This window comes from Alligator mississippiensis, chromosome 3 (assembly GCF_030867095.1).
Source record: "Alligator mississippiensis isolate rAllMis1 chromosome 3, rAllMis1, whole genome shotgun sequence".
In the NCBI taxonomy this organism is placed as follows: Eukaryota; Metazoa; Chordata; order Crocodylia; family Alligatoridae; genus Alligator; species Alligator mississippiensis.
In genome coordinates this window covers 7,735,457-7,757,478 of record NC_081826.1, presented here as the reverse complement: position 1 = coordinate 7,757,478, position 22,022 = coordinate 7,735,457, and the positions used below count along the sequence as shown (strand labels likewise).

Sequence of the window (22,022 nt, the reverse complement as noted above, 5' to 3'; positions counted from 1 at the left end):
GGCGCAACTCGTTTGTGTGAACATAATTTATATTGGTTTCTAAATATTTGGTTAAATTATAATGAGTCTTAATTGGTGCTGGTATCAAAATGCTTATACTGGTATAAATGTTTCTACCACAAGGGTTTTTTGACAGCTTAACCATGTCAACACAGTTAAGCAAGCAACTCACTCCTAGCATAGATTAGGCGTTAGTGCTATAAAATCTGCATGGCTACTTGTATTGCCTCAACAATTTTTCTGCTTTCCAAGGATACAGAAGAGTAGCAATTCAATTCTGAGCCTGTTTGAGGAGAACAGTCCTTTAAAGTCATGCAACATCAACAATTTAAAGTTTATTTTAAAAACCTAAACAACAAAATTGCACACACTCATGACTCTTCTGGCTCTGCTCTCCCAAAATTAGATCAGCCACTACAGATCGATCTCAGCCAGCCCAAGACACTGAATTCATAGAATCATAGAAGAAGGATTGGAAGGGACCTTGTAGATCTTCAAGTCTGACCCCCTGCCTGGGCAGGAAAAAAACTGGGCTCAAATGACCCCAGGCAGGTAGGCATCAAGCCGCTTCTTAAAGACCCCCAGGTTAGGAGCCAGCACCACTTCCCTTGGAAGTTGGTTCCAGATCCTAGCTGCCCTAACTGTGAAGTAGTTCTTACGGATGTCTAATCTGAACCTACCCTCCAACAACTTGTGGCCGTTATTCCTTGTTATCCCGGGGGCGCTAGGGGAAACAAGGTCTCCCCCAAACCCTTCTGGTCCCCCCTAGTGAGTTTATAGATGGTCACCAGGTCCCCCCTCAGCCTTCTCTTGTGAAGGCTGAACAGGTTTGGGTCCCGTAGTCTCTCATTGTAGGGTCTGCCCTGCTGTCCCCGGATCATGCGGGTGGCTCTCCTCTGGACCCTCTCCATGCTGTCCACATCCCTCTTGAAGTGGGGTGCCCAGGACTGGACACAGTACTCCAGCTGTGGCCTGACCAGTGTCGCGTAGAGGGGGAGGATCACCTCCTTGGCCCTACTTGAGATGCAGCTGTGGATGCACGGTAAGGTCCAGTTAGCCCTGCCGACCGTGACCTCGCGTTGTCGGCCCATGTTCATCTTGCAGTCCATGATGACTCCAAGATCCCTTTCTGCCTCCGTGCTCCCAAGAAGGGAGCTTCCCATCTTATAAGTGTGCTGCCGGTTATTACTGCCCAAGTGCAGCAGCCTGCACTTGTCCGTATTGAAATGCATCCTGTTTTTTGTTATCCCACCCTTGCAACCTCTCCAGGTCTTGCTGCAGTCTTTCCCTCCCTGCTAACATGCCCACCTCACCCCAAATTTTGGTATCATCAGCAAATTTAAAAAGGTTGCTTTTCATCCCGTCGTCCAAATCGTTGATAAAGACATTTAACAGTGTGGGCCCAAGGACCGAGCCCTGGGGGACTCTGCTGCCCACTTCCCCCCAGGTCGAATATGACCCGTCCACCACCACCCTCTGAGTACGACCCTTCAGCCGATTTGCATTCCATCTCTGTGCAGGCATCGATGCCACAGTCACCTAGTTTTTTAATGAGGATGGGGTGGTCGACAGTGTCAAAGGCCTTGCTGAAGTCCAGAAAGACTGCATCCACGGCAACACCTGCATCCAATGCTTTTGTGACCTGATCGTAAAAGGCAATCAGGTTGGTCTGACATGACCTGCCCCTAATGAAACTGTGCTGGTTACCCCTGAGCATCATCCCTGATGCCAGCCCATCACAGATGTGCTCCTTGATGATCTTCTCAAAGAGTTTCCCCAGGATTGAGGTAAGACTGACGGGCCTATAGTTGCCTGGGTCCTCCCTCCTCCTTTTCTTAAAGATGGGGACCACATTGGCTATCTTCCAATCATCTGGCACCTGGCCCGAGCACCACGAGCGCTCATAAAGCCGTGCCAAGGGCCCTGCAATAACCCCTGCTACCTCCCTCAACACCCTGGGGTGAAGAGCATCTGGACCTGCTGATTTGAACATGTCCAGCCCCTCCAGAAGCTCTCTAACCCAGTCCTCCTTGCTACAGACAAAGGACCTTGACCTTGAAATTGACCCTTTTTACCAAAGCAAATGTAAAAAGTTGGATCTACGGTGCAACTCAAACCAAATAAAAAAACCAGAGGTAGTAATATATTTATGTGCAGTATGGCAAGACCTATTATGACATAGCGGGCAGGTCTACACAAAACGCTTACTGTGCATTAGCCTAATAACACTGTGCAGCAGTATAGCAGTTATTAACTGTGCTAATAACCTACTGTGTAGTGTTATTAAGCTAATGTGCAGTGTCACTAAAAACTGTGCACCAGTGCTACTGCGCAGTAACTAATTACTGAGCATTTAGTTTAGTACCTCTTATTTGAGGTACTAAACTAAATGCACAGTAACTGAGGTGCATTAATGAAGGTGCAGACGCACCCAGTGTCTTAGAGAGAGCCTAGTGTTAAAGTAACAGGGGCTCCTTCCAGAAGCTGTGCCACAGGAGCAAACCTTTTGGTTTCACAGCAATATTCCAAAGTGCCCTATAATCCAGATTTTTTTTTTAAAGTACTTTCAAGAAGAAAAAAAAAAAAGAAAACATGCACAGTACTAAAGGGAAGATGAAAGACTCTAATAAGCAACAACACCAGTATATTATAATCAAGTCACAAGTTTCTCACTCATTTCCTAGACAAAGAGACAGTGATCAAAGGAAAACATGCAACCATCGCTTTCCAAGTTGCATGAGCAAACAAGTTCAGACCATAAGAAAGCCTGCCCATAATTCTAATGCCTATTTTAAGGAGTAATTTGAGGTTGGCATCACTAATATACTACAAGTATGCTGTCCCAAGTCAAAACAGTAATTTGTGTATTGCAAAACAACAACACAGATCTGAATTTTCTACAATTCGTCCAAACAACACAAAGCTACACAAACTGAAAGTTCATCTTCCCTCCCAATACCTTAAACCCAACTATCTAAAACACAAGTGAAGTCTCCATGACAGATCTTTTTATGCCAGTGATTTTTAATTCTGTATCAACAGTAGCTGTGCAATTATGAGTTTCAATATCACACCTTTCCTAACCACAGAAGAAAAAACAAAGATGCCAGAATTGTATCACTGCTTGCTTTTCTTGTACTTCTTTGCATGAATATGTTTTCCACAACCACAAGTTTAAGCTTCTTAATCTGACCTTTAAGGCTCTTTAGAATTTTGTTCTTTACTTATCAGCTCTTGTATCTGAAAAGTTCCACCCTTCACTGCACTACGGCAGCCACAACTGTCACTTGTCTCCACGAGTGCTCATCCACTCTTTCAAGCTGCCCTTTGTGCACGGAACATCTTCCCCATAAAGAACTGCCACCCCCTTCTCCTCCTCCAAATCCGCCCACGAGATGCCCTTCTACTGGAACAGCTACAGGAAGTTACCAGTTATAGCTAGTAAGGGACCAGCACGGGTTTTTTGTTGTTTTTTTTTTTTTTTAATTCAGAACCAGCAAGTTTGAACATAACTTTTTAATGTAAAAGGTCTTTTATTATTATTATTATTATTTCTCCTCTAACACATCACTTCATTTCTCTAGGTTTGTCTGTAACAAGGACTTGCTTAAAGTCCAAAACTGCTGTATAGACTGGCCTTTATACTGTATCGTGTGTAGCCTAAAAAGAACACCAATCTTGCTCAGAGCCTCCTAAGGGCTATCCTAAGCAAATAAAATATTATTCCAATATACTTTTATAACTTTACAAGCCAAGTTTCATGAGCAGGTGATAGATGTATAAAGTAATATTTCAAATAGATGCCACTGCCTAACAGGATAGAAAGTCTTAGTAGCTGCTACTTGCTGGCATTCCCCTTATCTTTCCCAGAGCACTTTAGGTCCTTTCCCTATCTTTCCCAAACAGTTCTTAACAGAAGAGTAATGTTACAAAACACCACACTTAGAATCCAAACCCCTGAAGCCTATTTCTATTAAAATACAGACTTTAAGTTAAGCGTCATTTCCTTTCTGAAAAGATATGCCTGACTTTTTATACAAAGCTGCATCTAAGAACAAAAATATATAAAAAATCTTCTTATATAAACCAAGTACTTACAAGTACTGTAGCTGCCTTTTTTTCCCCCTGAGTAAATGTCTTTTTGTGAGGACTGGCTTTATTATTTTAAAATTTCTCCATAATGTTAGGTTAAACCTCAACACTGTATTTACCTGTACTTGCATTCATCCCAATCCGACACACTGGAGAACAGCAAATACTACCCAATAAGTTGGATTCCATCTTCAAGTTCTTGGCTTTTCATCTCCGTAAGACATTCATTCCTTGGAGGTACTGCACTAACTCAGTAATTGCAATTGTGATACTTGGTTGTACAGCCCAGTTTTATAAATTGAAATTAGATAAGCTTAGGTACCCTCTACATCAGGGGTGGGCAAGATGCAGCCCAACAGGCCATTCTATCCAGCCCGTGGGGCCCCTAAAAAATTTAGAAAAGTAATATTTATCTGCCCCCAGCCACCTGTCATGCAACCCTCAATGGCTTGCCAAAACTCAGTAAGCAGCCCTCTGCCCAAAATAATTGCCCACCCCTGCTCTACATGTTATAGGCACTGCACAATTAACTGGTTAACTGCACAGCTAAATTTAAGACCAGCTACACGTGCAAAGTAGCTATCACACAATAAAAAGCTCCAACCAACTATAAAGTCAGACCTCAAAAATGTGCACCAACTTTATAGATGGTTGCTACTGAGCTTTAATTTGCATACGTACCAGGGTCTCCCTGCTGCTGGGAGCAAAATCATCTGACAGGGCTCCCAGAGGCAGGGGTGCATCTTGCCCAGTGTGAAACCCCCGAGACCTGAAGATCGCAGCTGTTGTGATCACCAAGGCTCAGGGATGCATGAAACTTGCAGCCTACCTGGGGCTCTCAGCCCTGGCTGTGTGCAATGGCAATACGGCACAACTGGATCTAATCCGCAACCCCACAATCGCGTCTCCTGCCATGCATGTGGGGCATGGCAGGAGGCACAACTGTGAGGATCATGCTTTACATCCAATCGCACCTTTACCTGCCTGTATAGAGGGGGCTTAAAGCATGAAGAAGGTTCCAAATGACATTGTGACAACTGCAAATCAGCAAGCAGGCTGTAAACAGGCAACACTGGTCATGAGTTTTGCTAAAGGGTGGGAGGCTGATATACCAGTGTCCTCTTAAAGCATGTTCTTTCCCAACGGAAGGTAGGATACCCGTTTCTGAGCATGGTGGCTCATTTAGAGGAAGGTGACCAGAATGATCCCATCAACTTCTGCTAACCCAGCCACAGACAGCTCACCAAAACTCCCTATGTGGCCCACAGCTCAAATAATTGCCCATCCTACAGTAACTCCTAATTTCAGTATCAACTCTAGATTTTTAGGATAATACTTATATCTGCACTTATCTGTAGCAAGTTGCATTGATGGGCAAGGGATGACATTATTCTTTGTGGTTCAGTATGAGATTAGTCTTAAGAAAATAGTGTTTATAATTCAAATACAAGCTTAATTGTTTAATGCTGTAATTTAGCTTTGAAATCAAAGTGTTCCTATTCCTAACTTTGTTTAGGACACAGTAAAGGCTGTCTGCTTGAGTAATTCAGGAGAACTGAACTTGTGTGCTGTGGGAGTACATATGCCTGATATGAAAAGTTTGTGAGAGCACTTGCATATTAAGTAGTCAGCAAAAAGCCATTGAACATAGGTTGGGGTGGGAATAACTTCTGGTTTTGGAAAGCTATCCTATCTTGATGTTAGAATTCCTAGCGAGAGATAATCCACCACAACCTTTGTAAGTGTTTGGTTTAGAAATTTTTCTTATTTTTACTCTATCTGATTTCCACTTCCAGACACCAGATCTTCTTATATTTCAACCCACTAAACTGAGAGGCCCTCTCTTGTCAAACTTGTTTCCCTGCATATGAATACATACTTACTCTTTGGCCTTCTCTTTGATCAACTAAAGCAAGAGTGTCACAGTCACGCTCACCCAGGGCCAGATCCAGACCACAGGGACTCCTTCCAGGCCAGATCTGCAAGGCCAGCAGCAACTGCAGCGGAGCCACGTTTAGGTGGTCACATAGAGTCAGTTAGCTACCATCAAAAGCCACGTCTGACAGGGTTCAGGGACCCCAAATTTCACAGCAGGCCATGCCCTCCAAATTCTGGTAGCCTGCTGGTAGCTGGAACAGTTCCACAGGCCACATCTGGCTTGCACGTTTGACATCTCTAAACTAAATAAACTGAGCTGAAGGTTTTCACCATAAATGTACTTTTCCAATCATTTGATCACTCTGATGATGGCTCTTCCATGAAACCCTCTACGAATAAGGATATTTAAAAAAAGGATATTTAAAAATATCCTTTACAATGGTTGACATTGACATAGAAACCAAACAAACAGTCTCATTCTGGAACAGTGCTAAATGGAGACATACGTAAAACCGCGGCACAAAAATTCCCATGGTCATGTTGCACTGGGAGCTCATGTTCAACTACTAATCCACTACGACACCTTTATCCACCCAAGTCTCTCTCTAAAACCCTGCTTCCCAAGGTAGAGTCTCCTTTTCTGCACGTGTAACCAATACATTTTGCTCCTAGGTGAACATCTTTATATTTTACCATACCAGAAGTCAGCATATATGCTTTCAACCCAGTTACTAAAGGAATCCAGTTGCCTCCCTTCTTTGTTACTGACCACCCAAATCTTTGGATCTTTCACAAAACTTCCCCTGTAGCAAAAACCTTTTTTTCCAGCTTATTACTGTGTCACATTAAATAATAAAGGGCCCAGGACAAATCTCTGTTTCTCTCTTAAATCCCCCCTACATACTCTGAACAAGAAAGTTTTGATTTTAAACCTACTCAATTACTTGCATACTTAAAATTGCATTGAAAACATTTCATTCACCATGCTGATTTTTCTGTCACTCATGTCATCAAAATATTGCATGATAACAAGTCAAATGCTTTATAAAAACTTCTTTTCTGTCTGAGCTCCCAAGGGCCTGGAATAGATTCCCCCACAGAGGTGGTACAAGCACCTACTCTGGATCCTTTAAAAAAAAAACAAAACACTTGGATGCTTATCATGCTGGGATCACTTGACTCCAGCTGACTTCCAGGGGCCTGACCCAATGACCTTGCGAGGTCCCTTCCAGCCCTAATATCTATGAAATAAAAAGCATTGTTGATGTAATATATTCCATCATACTGTAATCTCATCAAGTCTGACAAGATCTAGACTTAGTTCCTGCCCCCTTAAATCCACATTGAACAAAATTAATTGCATTAAACTGCTTTAAGGTCTTCATCCATTTCCATATCAGCCATTTCATTATTTTGCTTGGGATCAGTGTCATGCTGGCAAACTCTAGATGTACTCGTCACCCTAAATGCCTTTTTTAAAAAGGTACACAACATTACCTTTATAGATAGGGTGGGGGTGATGAGAAATAATATCCAAGTGAGGACAGATGTGGGAACTAGAGCAGTGATTCTCTTTTAAAGAAGAAAAATGTGGGACACCATGGCTTTTCCCTTGCAGGCTGGCCAAGTTCCAGCCTGCAAGGGGCTGCTTGGGCCTCTGCTGCCCCACACACTGGGGGTGAGGGACAGCAGGTCAGGAGTGAGGGGCACTGGGAGGGCAAGGGGGGCTGTTTTCGACTTAAACTATTTGCTGGGTCAGGACTGGCCACGAATGTTTACAAATGGGTCCTGGTACAAAAAAGCTTGAGAAGCACTGGACTAGAGAACAGGGCTGATAACAAGTATCAGCCTGTCAGCGGGGAGCAGGTGTTCAGACTGTAAGGAGAGTTGGCAACCAGGTCGAAAAGCAATAAGTGTTTCAGAGGAAAGTAGAGAAGTCTGGCAGGCCTTTCTCTGTCTTAACCTACGTGCCACTTGAGGATGGTCAGACTAGCATCCTATACCCATGTCAAGTGGAGGAGGCAATGAAACACTACTGCTCTGCCTACTTTCTCCTTCTGCAAACACAACTCCCATCTCAACAGCCCCACTTGAACTCTCCATTGATGTCTAGCTGACTGGTTCATATACCTACTCAGGAATAAGCATGTATGTGATCTCTCTCTCCTGGTTTGAGGAGTGTATGAGGGCCAAAGAGCAGCTCCACAATGCAGGAAGAAAAAATAGGGGGAACTTTTTCCTGTTCTTGTCAAAGGTTGATCAGCTAAAGAGCTACTGTGTTAACACAGAGACAAGTAAATTCAAACAAAGTACGAAATAAGACCGATTTTAGTTTTAAATGAAATTCTCGGCACAACCTTACTTTTAAACTATAGAATTACATAAGTTAAAGTAAAACCATTGTGATTAGAGCTCCAAGTCTCACCAAAACAGTGGGATGGAAACTCCCAGCGGGTGTCTGTGTATCTTTTGAAAATGTGCACGAAGGTAGTACACACTAAGGATATGGCTGTATTTACCACTAGGTAGAAGTGGCAGGGCTTTAGGGCACTTCTTGTGCTCAGCAGTAGCCACTCCTGTGCTAAAAAGAAGCTAAACCATGGTAGCTTTAACTGAGGTCTTAATGATTAAAAACAAGAAATACCTCAACAAATACTGAATAAATATTAGTTTGGCTGGTAATAAGAAGTCCTGGTTTCTACTTCCCCTAGAAGACTTCTTTTTTTTTTTGCCCATGAAAGTGATAACACAGGAACTTTGAACCTTTTATTCTCACTTCATGAAATGTTGGTTTTAGGCCAGAGGAAAGAAAATATTTTCCTTTCCTCCCTCCTAACGAAGTCTGATTCTTGCTGCTGCCTTTGACCTTTCAAAGTTTCTGTTCCCAACATGGAGACTAAACACTCATCAACTGCTGAAGTGAGTGCAACATGAAGAGAAAAAGCACAATACTGTGTAGTGAGGCCCTATTTTAGATATTGTAGGCCTAACGTTTCTCCACTTTTTGAATCTGACAAATTCACGCACTGCTGTTTTGAGTGTTATCTCCTTCCAAGCTTCCCCGTTACACCAGGCGACCACAAAAACAGCATGCAGCCCCAGGGAGAGAAGAATATGGCTCCTATGGATGTCTTGATGCCAGAAGAACCTTTATCACTGTAGAAGGGGAAAGACATTGCCAGGGAATGGCCAAGACCCCGGTTCACCGGCTTTTCATGGGCCTTCTGCATGTGAAAAGAGCCAATGGACATTTCGAATTCTAACAGTTTCTTATCCAAAGTGTCATTATGACCCTTGACATCTCAATTACTGAAGCATTTTCCCCTCACATTTGTGTTAAGTAGGAAATCCAGCCCCATTTTACAGGTGAACTGAGACATGAGTTGGATGAAGTGGCCTGGCCATGGTCACAGAGAAAAGACACAAGAGAGGGTCCAAAAAGTGCAGAACTTTGGGGCCCTTCCCACACACCATCACCCCACTGGGTGAAACAGTCAGTGCTGTGCTGGTGTAGATTACATTCAAATAAAAATATGCTAATCATCATTTACAAAGATAAGCCTTAAAAGAATTTTTTTTTAAATTCACACATGCCTCCATGGCTCAAAAAAAGAGCCCTGTCCAGTAACTAGGTAAATTTATTTAAGATACAATCATGCTATGGACCCTTAGCTCTGAATTCCATAGGTTCCAGTCAACTTTTAAGATTAAATACAGCACGTTAAAATAACCCATTTAGATAGCAAAAGCAGTTACAGGAGTGTCTATATTTTGCAGAAGACTCAACAGCATGTAATGTGGTTTAGACAGATAAGGTTGTGGTTTTCTGTATCACTACACAGAGGTGATGAAACAGAACAGTCTATAGTGGAATATCTGAGGTAGGATTAAAAACGTAGGCTTTCTGGCAAGATGATTTTTTGATTACGTTTTTCCTTTTGGTCTCTTATTTTCCTCTCCCCCATGCCCACAAATGGCATCTAATCTGACACTTCTACGCAGAATTCCCATATCATTATCATCATCAACATCATCATTTTGTCAAACGAGACCTAGCTGAGATACCTCCACTGACCTCAGCTGTGACACAGCAAGTAGCATCATGTTGCTAGGTTTCAAGCCACATGAGGCTTGGCTAATCTAGTTTCTAATGGCTGCCCGGAGTCCCCTGAACTCCAAAACTGCATATCTAAGATGCAGGGATACATGTTCTCTCTCAACCAAGGTGCAGATCTTCTTGCCAGCTGGTCCAGGTGGTGCCTTCTTACTTCAGTCTCTGCTATCTTGCTGCCATCCACTGTCCAATTTTGTAAGAAACTGGAACTTTTTGTTCCACAGCACAAACTGGGTTCGCCGTGATGGGTTTAACTGTAGGGCTGGGTTTCATCAGCCTACTGAAAAAACAGCAGCCTACGCACTCTAATCCATTCATGGCCTTACCACGTAAGGAACCTAAAAAAAGTCTATATGAAGCTATAAACTGTGTTCATTTAGTTATTCCTGCCATGGTTATTTTTATATGAAAGGCGGCTCGAAGGTTCCAATCAGAACTCTCTCTCATTTATACTAGGAAGTGTACTAACTGAATTGGACAGTACCTGCCATCAGGGCCGTCCCGGGGGGGGCAAATCGGGGCAACTGCCCCAGGCCCCGTGCTTTCGGGGGGTCCTGAAGCCAGATGGAGCAGTCGTGGCAACTCTGCGCTGCCGCTGGCTTCACGTCCAGCTGCTTGGCACCCCCTGCCGCTGAATCCATTGCCAACTGCTGAACTTCCTCTCCTGGTGCTTTGGAATTTCACATTCCAACAACGTTTGAGAGCAAACCATTAAGTAAGCTCTTTGTCCTTACTGAGAGCACTGAAGCCACCAAGCATTATTTGTCTGCACTCAAGCATTACCACAACTCCTCTTTGCTGCTTTGGGACAAGCAGTCACATGGCAGAAGCGCCGCTTCTGCACCGCATTCAAGGACTCAAACTCCAGACAGACACCGTCCATACAAGTTTATCTTGTGAACAAGATCTTAAAGACCAAAGCAGATAAGGCACAACCCACAATTCCTAACCAATTTCCTTTCCACGCTGAAGCTCAACTCTGCTATCTTTAATTCAACTGCAGGATCAACGGCAATAGAGCATTACCCAGACAAAAATATGAAAATTTAGCTGACAGCTTGTCTTCAGGGATATAGTTAAACTGCCACAGTTATGACTTTCTTTACTTTGCACAGTATGGAAGTGTAATCCAAGTGTAGTGCACCAAAATTCTTGAATGACTACAGGCACACACAAAAACCCCCAAAACAGCTCAAGACTGAACAGCTCTCTCTTTCTGGTATTGGTATTTTTCTGAAATTTTGTTCTAAAACATGTCCCCGTTAATCACTAAAAGGATCAACTGCCGTGTTAGCTGCCATATCCCTAGCACACGGCAGCACTGACCAAGGTTTTGCCATTGCAAAGTATCTACCAAACACAAAGGGCTTAAAAATGTTTCCAAAATGGGCTGCAAGGTCTATCTTTATCTCATAAGGCACAAAATAAAACTCAACCAAAAATATCATTCTAGAATGACCAACATAAATTCTGTCCCTGTCACAATCTGCAAACAATCGTACCATCAGTATCAAATATTCACCTCTACTGAGGAATCAAATTAAACCAACCCAACAAAACTATCAGTGTCACGAGAACTTCCCACTCTCCCATGGAAGGGGTAGACTAGCAAACCAGACAAGGGACAAGAATGACAAACGGGTGTTTTTTTTACCTATCCGAGTCATTAAAAAAAAAAATGGAGCTCCAGCTTCCCTGCAACAATGGAAATCAGTCTTAAAACCTCCCAACAAGAATATTAAACCAATTCCTACCAAAATATGCTGCTCTTTCCTCCCTTTTAAAATGTCAGTTCGAGAGAGAAAATTAATCCACCAGTTTCCCTTTACAGCACTCCTCTAAACTTTTTACTCGTATTCAGTAATCCAACACTTGAGCTCTTCCTAAGAACTTTAGGATGCACCTGTCCCACAAAGCTTTTAAATTATATGACCTCACTCCAATCTTCTGTACTGTACTAATTTATACTTGTAAACCAACTTGTTTAGGGCAGGAACAGGAACATGTGGTCCTGTTTAAACAAGTTTCTTTTCACTGTTCTCATGATTACCTTGTTCTTTTACCTGCTGTTACACCTTTGTTTCCCCTCTCTCCGTTCTCATACAATACCTAATGTCCCATCATGTAACCAGAACTGAATCTGAAATACCTGAGAGAAGAAAGGTCTCCTGATGAAAAGCCCTAAAACATTTTTAACGTACCTCTTGTAAATCATGGTTTCTGCCTCAAAAACCTACAGACAGCAAGAGAGGACAATAAACAACACAGGGAAGGTCAGTCAAAGACCTGTAAAACCACAGTTAGTAAGGTAGAAACACAACCTGATGGTTCAGGCACCACTTCAGTTTGTCTAAACAGAACTGTGGATTAGAAATGTACCGAGAAATAGGCACCGAAGAGTCTAACAATCCCATGAGCACTTATCTTGAAAAGCCAATTTATAACCGTTTGCCTATCTGTGGGACGTGAGGACAAATTTCTAGTGTGAAAATTTTCACTAGACAAGGTACACACATTAATGGCATGGCTCCACCTACACCAGCCAGCCAAAGCTGCACTGTAAACCAGCATATGCATAAGTGTAAAAAAAGTAAACTTGAACCAATGTGGTTAATCAGTCTTAAATGTGGCTGTTCCTGGCAACAGTAGGAACTGCTAACAATATTGGTTTTGTTTGAGTTTTTTTTCAATTAATAAAAAGGGGAAGGGGGGAGAAGGTTTTGGTAAATGTATAGCTGGTGAGAAAAAAGATGCAATTGGTGACTACAGAAAGCAGGTATTTGCATCAATCCCCCCATACCCCTATCCATCTTTTGGCAAATGTCTTCCTTTAAGCCTTTTTATAACATTTATTTCATTTTCACTCTTCCTTCTCATCTTATTCTATTCACCAGAGTTTGAAGGCAGAGGAAAATATCCACAGGTTTGTGTATTTACTGAAGAGAGACCCACCTGTTAATTATTGCACCACAAGGTTTGCATTTGCCATCAGTTTAGCCACATGGCTTCCTTTTGTACCAGCAACATAAGTGTTACTGGCTGCATACAGACATGGAAACCCTCCCCCACAACAGCGCTTTACTTTCAGCTCGGTGCTGTGCAGCGTTGAGCGCAGTGCCTGCCCAGTTGGACCCAATTCACCCAACATCTGTATAGATCACATGCTTCAGCAGGGCTTTTGGGCACTTTTATCTAACAGCTGATTGAATCAGCTATTAGGTAAAAGCACCCAAAAGCCCTGCTGAAGCATCTGATCTATACAGATACTGTGGAGCTAGGTCAAACTACACAATGCCACTTCTGGTAAAAGTGCCACCCTGCCACGCCACGCCCCCTCCCAACCTCCTCCCATTCTGTCAGCAGCAATATTGAGGCCAGAAGCTAATAAAAGTTGCTCTGTACAGTACTATACTTCTGGCCTAATTTCTTCTAGCTTATCACTAAATAAAGCTTGATAGCACGTAATGAGTTTTGGTTACCACCTTCAAGAGAATTATACTTCTACCTTCATTATACCATAGGGCTTGTTCACGTAAAATGCTATTCTAGTGTAAGCATCACAGGCCTATTGGGGTGAAACTCTTCCTACATATGGGCACAATTAAACCAAAGTACTATAACCATTTTAACTTTGGGTTTAGAAAAGACAGAAGTTTCAGGACATACTTCTTAAAGAGTTTGTTGTTTTGCTAATTTTTAATGTTTGATATTGACTTTTTCACATTGATCAGGTATTATTTGTTTCTCACACCATCCAATACAAAGAAGAATACACCTGAACAAAATTATACTTAACATATAGGTTCAAATTCACACACAGATGAAAATGCAAGTAATAATTCATACTGAAGTTAGCAGGAGTGACACAGGTGAGGCAAAATGCATCACAAACAAAACTGAGCTGCTGTGTTAAACAGTTAAACCTCCTAGAATTCACAAAAAAAATCATTACTTTAAATATGCCAGTTGCCACTATGCTATTTGTACATTACATTTTATGAACAAAATAGTAAAGACTTGCTGAATTACAAGACTCTATATATCAACATTTGATATCCGAGTATATATCACTTCCTGTTAGTTATGTTTACAAAACCAGTCATTACACAACAAAAAATACCATTTAAAGTAAAGTAAATGTCTTAAAATTAAAGCAAACAATTTCAGTGAAAGATTTAAGGGTAAAAGTTTCAGAAACACCTCAATAACACTCCCAAAAGTAATCCAAAATCTTAAGGTAGTCAGTGACTCTCCCAAGTCATCCATGAAAATTAAGTTCCAGTTTCAAGAGTGCCACAGACCTATTCCTCCTAAAGGACTAAGGCACTTCTGAAAATATTATTTTAACTTTACTTCTAATAATATTAGAATATCTCAGGATAAAAATAAAAACAGAGTCTAGTTCGGGGTCTGAAAATTTCTTGGATATGCCAATAGAGGTTCACACTGTTCAACTGCAGTACAGTTTAGTGTTTGTTTAATATTCTGAGTTGATTTTACCTATTCTTCCTAAAAGCAAACTTGGCTTTCAGAAAGCAGCACATGATTTGCACAACTGCATACAGGGAAGCACCACAAGACTCAAAAGCATCTTATTTTTGTGCTTCCTGAAACAATTATATTTAAGGGCCTGAGTTCCCCACAAAAGAATGTGAATGAGAGTCTTATGGTAAAGCTCTTTGGTTTCTATTACACTCCAGCACAGGAAACAGAACTGACTAACTCAAAGCAGATTATTAAGTTTTCAAACCTAGTTTCTTTAAAAAAAAAAAAAAATCATATTTATTATGCCCAATTTGTTTTTACTCAACTCCCAAGTATTGCATCTTTTCACAACGGTAATATCCAACTTCACATGTTTATATATGCACATGGATGACAACTTTTGCCCAGTGTTTCTACAATGAACAAATTAACTCATCAAGTTTCATTTTCACACCCACTAAAACAGGGACAGTTACAGTCTTTCAAAGCTACTGTTTTTCAATGTTCTTAACCTTCCAATGTCAATATGACAAGACCTAGACATGGTGTAGGCTTTTTTCAGAAAGTGAAAGATTCTATTTCTGGGCCAAAGGTGGTTTCTGAGGCAAATTCTGTAATGTTAAGATGACAAAAAAAGTAAAATAAAAATACAGGGTCTTCACAACAGTCTAAGAATTAACAGTCTAAGAAAAAGTGTTTCTGCAAAGGTGCAGCACTGCTAAGACATACAGTTCACAAAGTCTTGTGTATTAATCTAAATCAGGGATGAGCAAAGTGTGGCCGGCCAAATGACTGGATCCAGCTTACGGGCAGGCACCCACGAGGTGAATGGCTCCAGCCTGCAGGCAGACGGCATCTCTGGCTGACGCATGGTGCTGGGCAGCCAGGGCTGCTTCTGTCATGCCAGGTGCACTCTCTCTCCCTGGGCTGGGGCTGCCACCAGCGCAGAAGCATGGACCTGCCTGCATGTCCCCTCCCCCTGCCCTGCAGTCCAGACCTGGCAGCTGCCAGCTGCACCCACAACTGCTCAAAGCCAGCCAGCAGGTTCCAGGTAAGGGGGAAGGGAGGAACATGGCGTGCTATAGCTGCAGGCGGGTTTAGGCTTCTGTGCGGGTTGTAGCCTGCAGCTGTAGCATCTCCCACCCACCTACAGCAGTGACCCAGAAGCTGCTGGCCACATTTGGGCAGCTGTGGGCATGGCTTGCAGCTGCCAGGTCTGGACCCATGTGCACTAAAGCTCTGGGCAGGTGGACTCCAACTGGGGGGGGAAGCCTGTTAAAAGCTCTGGGCCATTTCAGGCTTCCGCACTGGTCGCAGCCCTGTGAAGGAGGAATGGGAGCCAGCACAGGGGAGGGAGGAGGAGGAGGAAGAGACATGTGCACCACCAACCAGTCACCAAAACTCATTAAAGTGAACTGTCAGTCCAAACAAATGCTCACCCCAATCTCAAGGCACATTCTTAACTAGAACACAGTTTAAGTCACAGATAGTACATTTATCTCTGCAGATAAAAAGCTACTATAGCAAATTTACCCCAGCCAATGGAATAAGGGCATGTTGGTGACAGTGCTAGGCTAGGAAAATGATAGAGAGTGTGGTCAATTCTGCACTGTCAAATGAAGTACTCTAGCAACTCCCTTATTCAGATGCCCTCCCCCCCCCCAGTTGTGGACTTCTTATGAAAGTCCCACCCCACTTTTCAAAGCTGTCACTGGCTCAAATAAGCCTTATAGTTGTTGCACTGACAACCAAAACTTGAAAAGGCTACAGGAACTTCAAGAAGACTGAACAAAGTTAGTCAACTTGGCATTGCCATGAGAGAAAAATATGTCCACAGTCTGAGCTAAAGCCTACCTTTCCAACATGTCCTCCTCTCATCATGATAAGTTCTGAACCAGTTCTAGACAGAGAGGTAGGCAGCGCTGCAGACAGCTCAACGAAGACAGCCAATGTAAAGACAGCAGTAGTGAAGGCTAACAAGTTGTTGGACTGCGTCAGAAAGACAGCACGGATTATAATACTATTCCTATTGGCTTTACTTTAACCATCTATTTTTGACTGCAGTTTTCAAAAATATCTAGCAAAAAAAAAAAAAAAAAAAAAAAGGGCAGAAATAACCTGTCAGCTCATCTTTCTCCCATTCATTCCCCAAATATTTGGGAAAAGCAGGTATTTGGTGTTGGTGGGCTGTTTTAAAACTTGATTCATATTCAGGTTGGTTATTCCTTCTGGAAGCAATGTAAAAGCCTGGCCACTGGATACAACTTGGCTTGTGGTTTCTAGGTTACATCAGAAATGCTTACTACAACTGGCCAATGGAAAAAATCCAAAGATCTACTGAAAGATGACTAAAAGGACAGATGTGTAAGATACAAAAGAATGAATCATAATGAAGAAATCAGACCAAGTTCTATTAACTGTATCCTCAAGCACTGAAAGATCAATAAAAATCAGAAGTATAAGTGACAAGGAAGTGATAAACAAGATGTTGAATGAAAACGTACATATTAGGCTTTAACATGACATGAACACATTGAAATTTATGCTAGGTAGGCAAACAGCATTGACAATATCCCCTCACATTTCAAGGTAAAGGAAGTGGATAAGAAGAAACTTGAAGCACTAGCTAATGAATCCTACTGAGGCCAGGTTACCAAACTAAACAGACCAACAAGGCAAATACAAAACTATTATCAGAGTTAATAGGTATTAATATAGCTAGGTGTATCTAGGTAGAATTCAAGTTATTGTCATCTCCGTTTTACACAGTCATTTCTTTTAAAGCAGCCATATACCCGGCCAAAAATGTACATCTAAAATTACTATAGCAGAGACATTAGAGAAAGGACATGAAAAATGATCCCAGAGGGCCTCTTGTTAATCCATCTGATGGAACAAGGTACCTATAAAACTCACAAGCTACCCATCTGTGCACAGTACATGTCAGAAGTGGAGCATGGCGGTGAAAGCACATGGATTATGTGAATCCTGGAGCTGACCCACTTCTGCAACCAATTAGTTAAAGCTGCATGAAGGTTTTCATACTAACCCCGTCTCAGGAAGTTATAAACTGTTGGAAAAATTTCACATTTTAGGCTCCATGGTTTCTGCCCTAATGCAAAACTTTAAAGCGTAAGCAGGTCCTTCAGCTCTTTTTGGAGTAAAGAGAATAAGAAATTCTTCTTATTAATTAAAAAAAAAAATCAAGTTCTAAAGAGTGCCTGACTAGTGGTTGAAGTGTGGGATAGAAACAGTGCATGTGTGTAGTACACTGCATGTGAATAGTTTAAGTGAACAAGCACTTCATTATGCATCTAAAATCAGCTAAGCAGGATGGCCCATATTTACGTGGCTAAAACTTAAGGGTGAGTAACAATAAAAAGACATTGCAAGGATGGCGTTGGCCCCTGCAGTGGAAATTGGAAGAGCTAATGTATTCTTGTCAAGTGGCCTAGGAGGCAGACCTAGTCGGAAGCAATGGCAGCAAAGGGGTCTCCCCTACAGTCATCCTAAGCACTTGTGGAAAAGAAGTTCCAACCAACTTATTCTCTACAATATGTGACAAGAGACAGAGTAGAGGTGCACCTTACAGACTAACTGAATCAGAGATGCATAAGTTTTTGTGAGCAACCGCTCATTTTGTCAGATGCTATGAAAGGATGGGAATGTTCTTTTATAGCATCCGACAAAGCTTTCCTAAGCAACAGCTCACTTTGTCAGATGTTATTAAGGGACATGCAGAGAGCTTATGCATCTATTCAGGAAGGCAAAGCGCGCCCCTACCATGCTTCTGCCCAACTTCAGACTGACATGGCTAGCAACCTCTCTCTACAATGTGTGCGACTCCAGTAGGAAGTTTCTGTAAGGCCCACGGGGGTTCAGAGTCCTTCACAGTTGCATTCTTTTCACTTTTTTCCTCTTCTTCCCTCACTTGAAAAGTTGATTACAAATAAAAACACATTATGGTTGCATCCTTCCAAAACACAGAAGAAAATGCATGTTAGCCACAAGTTCTGCCCTCTTTTGTGTAAGCACTGCATTACAATCATCTTTCCATGTCATTTACCAATACTGTACAACTTATTTTTCCCGCTACTTAAATGCAGATGCTGCAACCTGCAACTGTATACTACTAAGTATGTTATAATCTGTATGCAGCTTTACAAATTAATCCATGTTACCATATAATATATGAAGCATCATCATTCAACCATCTCCAATTCAAGGTCTGATGACACAATCAAAAGGATTTCTCCATGGAAATCTCCTCTTTACTAATCCAGTTTCATGACTGACCCATCTACTTTTCTATGTTCTTTATCCACACTCGTAAGTGTTCCAGTCCTTCCTCATCCGTGCATTACTGTATTCCACAGGCAGTCCCTTCCTTCTCTAATCACATGGCCAAAAAACTTAAATTTAATTTAAGGTCCCTTGTCACTGCAATCTTATCTAGCACCCAGTCATAGATTTTTCTGTGCAGGGAATTCTCACTGTTATTCAAGAAGGCTGCACTAAAGCATACATGAATATAACAGCAAGTCTGGCATACACAGGTCAGCTGAGTTTGCGCTATAGCAACTACTTCATACTTCGAGCTGTCCCTAAGGCTATACAGACTGTTGAAAAAATATAGTACAGGTGTTGACAATATTAACACATACACTACAGGAAAAAACAAGTTCGCAATATAAACTTTAAACAGTGCTGTATATTACTATAGTAACAAATTTAAAACTATCATAACACAAACTGAGACACAGAATAGCCATTATATCTGTCACTTCCTCATTTACACCTGGCACTACTGAAGTTCTCAATGCAATTTGTTCTTTAGATAAAGCAATGCAAATTCTGCAATGGATATGAAAAGACAAGACAGTTGACACTATTTAGGGGCAAGCTCAACAATCCTGACACTCTCAGAAGAAATAGTTTAATTCCAGGTCAGGCAAATCTGTCTATTAGAATTAGAAGATGAGAACCAGCATCATCATCCCATGCTAGTCCATCCAGGTAAAAGCTTTGACTCTCAAGTCAAAGACACCCATTTTCTCCATTCTCAATCACTTCGAATTCTAAACAAAAAAGGCCATCGGGTATCCATCTCTGCACCGTGAGGGGCCATGGACTGCTCCGGTGCACTCCTCAGCCAGTAAGTGCTGTGGTTGACTAGATGTCTCTCATACTATACGAAAAACGGACACCAAGAGCTCTCCTTGAAATAAAATGAAGCCTTGTTCTGGGGCTGCGGAGGCATGGGCAACATGCTGTTTTCAACTCTAAATATTTCAAGCTTGTCAACATTATGCATGTTTATCACTCCGTGCAAAGAAAACAGACTGCAGAGATATTCCAATATTTTGCTGTCATTCTTACTCCAAAAGATATCATTTCTCTGATCCGCTGTGCAGGACCAGTGGATCAAAGCAGCACCTTCTGAAGTAATAGCTGCAGCAAACAGCTTGTCTTTCATTCCTTAATCTACTACTGAGTGCAAACCGCAAACTGAATGATCTGGATTCTACGCCTCATCTGAATTAGGATATAAAACCAGATTCTGACCAGTCACACCAACACACTAAAAAACTTGAACTGTTGAAGACATTTACATGAGTTGAAAAGCAAACATGAGAACCCCTAAGGTATATCACCAAGCTGCAAATAGATTAAAATAATAGCAGAAAAAAGCAACCCTTTTAGGCATTATTATAGCTCTGTTACTAGCAAATGAACGGTAATAACTTAGTTTTTTATACTCCTAGAAACACAGTGACTCATAAGAGAGAACTTGGTAAAACTGATTTTTTCATATTTGGAAGTAATAAAAGCATAAAGTTCATCCATTCTTTTTTCTTCTGCAAGCAAAGCCTGTTATAAAAATCAGACTCTTCTCTTCAAACAGCGCATCACCAACAGGGAACAAGAGGCTCAGGTGAAAAGTAGAAAGCAAGAGGAAAAACAACCCATACATTGTGTAAGTTTTACAATTTGTTTTTAAGGGCTTTTTAGGAGGTATCAGGGCACCCTAAAAAGAGTAAAACTATCACTAAATTCAGGCATTAAACTAGCTACATGTTTTATTATTAATTAATCTAAAAGTATTCAGCGTTTTATTTAAAACTGCACTATAGTCCAATGGCTTCAGTCAGCAGATGTCTACAAATGTTTTATCTTTTTTGTGTCAAGGTAAATTTGTAAACCAGTATAGATAAAAACCATAGCCCACATACAATACTGGTGCAAGAAAAATGAGTACGAGATGACAAAGTAGTTTCAGACTTTGCCAAATAACTGTACTCTTATAAAGTTAAGAGCACATCACTGTGAAAAGACGACAGAAATTAAAGTCCCTCTTCACAACAAGCTTTTCCTTCTTTTTTTTTCCCCCCCAGAAGAGATTAGGAAAACATTGAGATGAACATTAAGACTGACTGACGCCTCTTGTTCACACTTCCTTAATTAAAGATTCTCTCTCTCTCAACCCAAGACTAAATTTTCACGTTTAGTATCAACCAAAACGTAGTCTCTCGTGAAATCAATGTATTTTTACGTTGCTCCGAGAAACCCAGACAACCCCGGTGAAGCGAGAGAGATGAACATGGCAGAAGGATAACGCCACGCCAATCTGAGCGGCACGGCCCGAGAGGCCAGACGAGCGACGGGGTTTGAGAAGTCAGGTAACGACACGGACGTCGATACGGCGGCTGCAACGTCTCACAGGTCGGACTGCGGCGAGCACACACTAACCAAGATGTGGCGACGCTGGCGTCCAGCATCGGGGTGGCACTGCCCGGCTCGCCGCCAGCCCAGCTCACAGGCATTTTTTCTTTTTTTTAATACGAGGCGTAGGAGCCGTGTCCCCGCCGCAGCGCGGGCAGACGCGCAGCAGCAACCTCTGCCCCGAGGGGCGCGCGCCTTGGACCCTGCGCCCGGGAAGGGAGGGCAGGAGGGCCTTGCCCCAGGAGGGACGCCCTCGCCCCCCCATCCTCCCTGCGCCCACCCCCAGCAGCGCAGGAGCCGGTGAGGGCGGCAGGGGGCGAAGCCGCCTCCAGCTGCGGCAGCGGGGAGGAGCCGAGCACCCCCCCCGCCCGGCCCGGGACCCCGCTCCGCCCCCACGGAGCGCGGGGGACCCGCCGGCTCGGCCCACGCCTCCCCCTGCTCCGCCAGGCCCGCAGGGGCCTCCCTCAGGCGGCGGCGGCGGCCTGCCCTGCCCTGCCCTGCCCCCACCCCCCTGTCTCCCTCCCTCACGCGCGCGGCCATTGCGGAGGCCCCGCCAGGCCCGGGCGGGCGGGCGGGCGGACTCACCCGGCCCGGCGGCGGCGGCGGCGGCTCCCGGGTACATGTCTCCGTGCGCGGCGCGGCGGGGCGCGGCGCCTCACTCTGTCCGGGTCAGCGGAGCCGAGCCGAGCCGAGCCGGGAGCCGGGAGCCGGGCGGGTCGGCGGGGCCGCG

General features: G+C 42.9%; 1 protein-coding gene across 2 annotated transcripts in view; it reads right to left on the bottom strand.

Annotated features, from left to right (window-relative positions):
- Nucleotides 1–22,011, bottom strand: part of AGO2 (argonaute RISC catalytic component 2) — an 87,338-nt gene extending 65,327 nt beyond the window's left edge. For both annotated transcript variants that reach the window (XM_059723708.1, XM_059723709.1), the window contains exon 1: nt 21,878–22,011. In XM_059723708.1, coding sequence (XP_059579691.1) covers nt 21,878–21,914 — 37 coding nt within the window. In that variant the 5' untranslated portion in view covers nt 21,915–22,011. The remainder of the gene's footprint in view (nt 1–21,877) is intronic.
- Nucleotides 22,012–22,022: the final 11 nt, after the last annotated feature.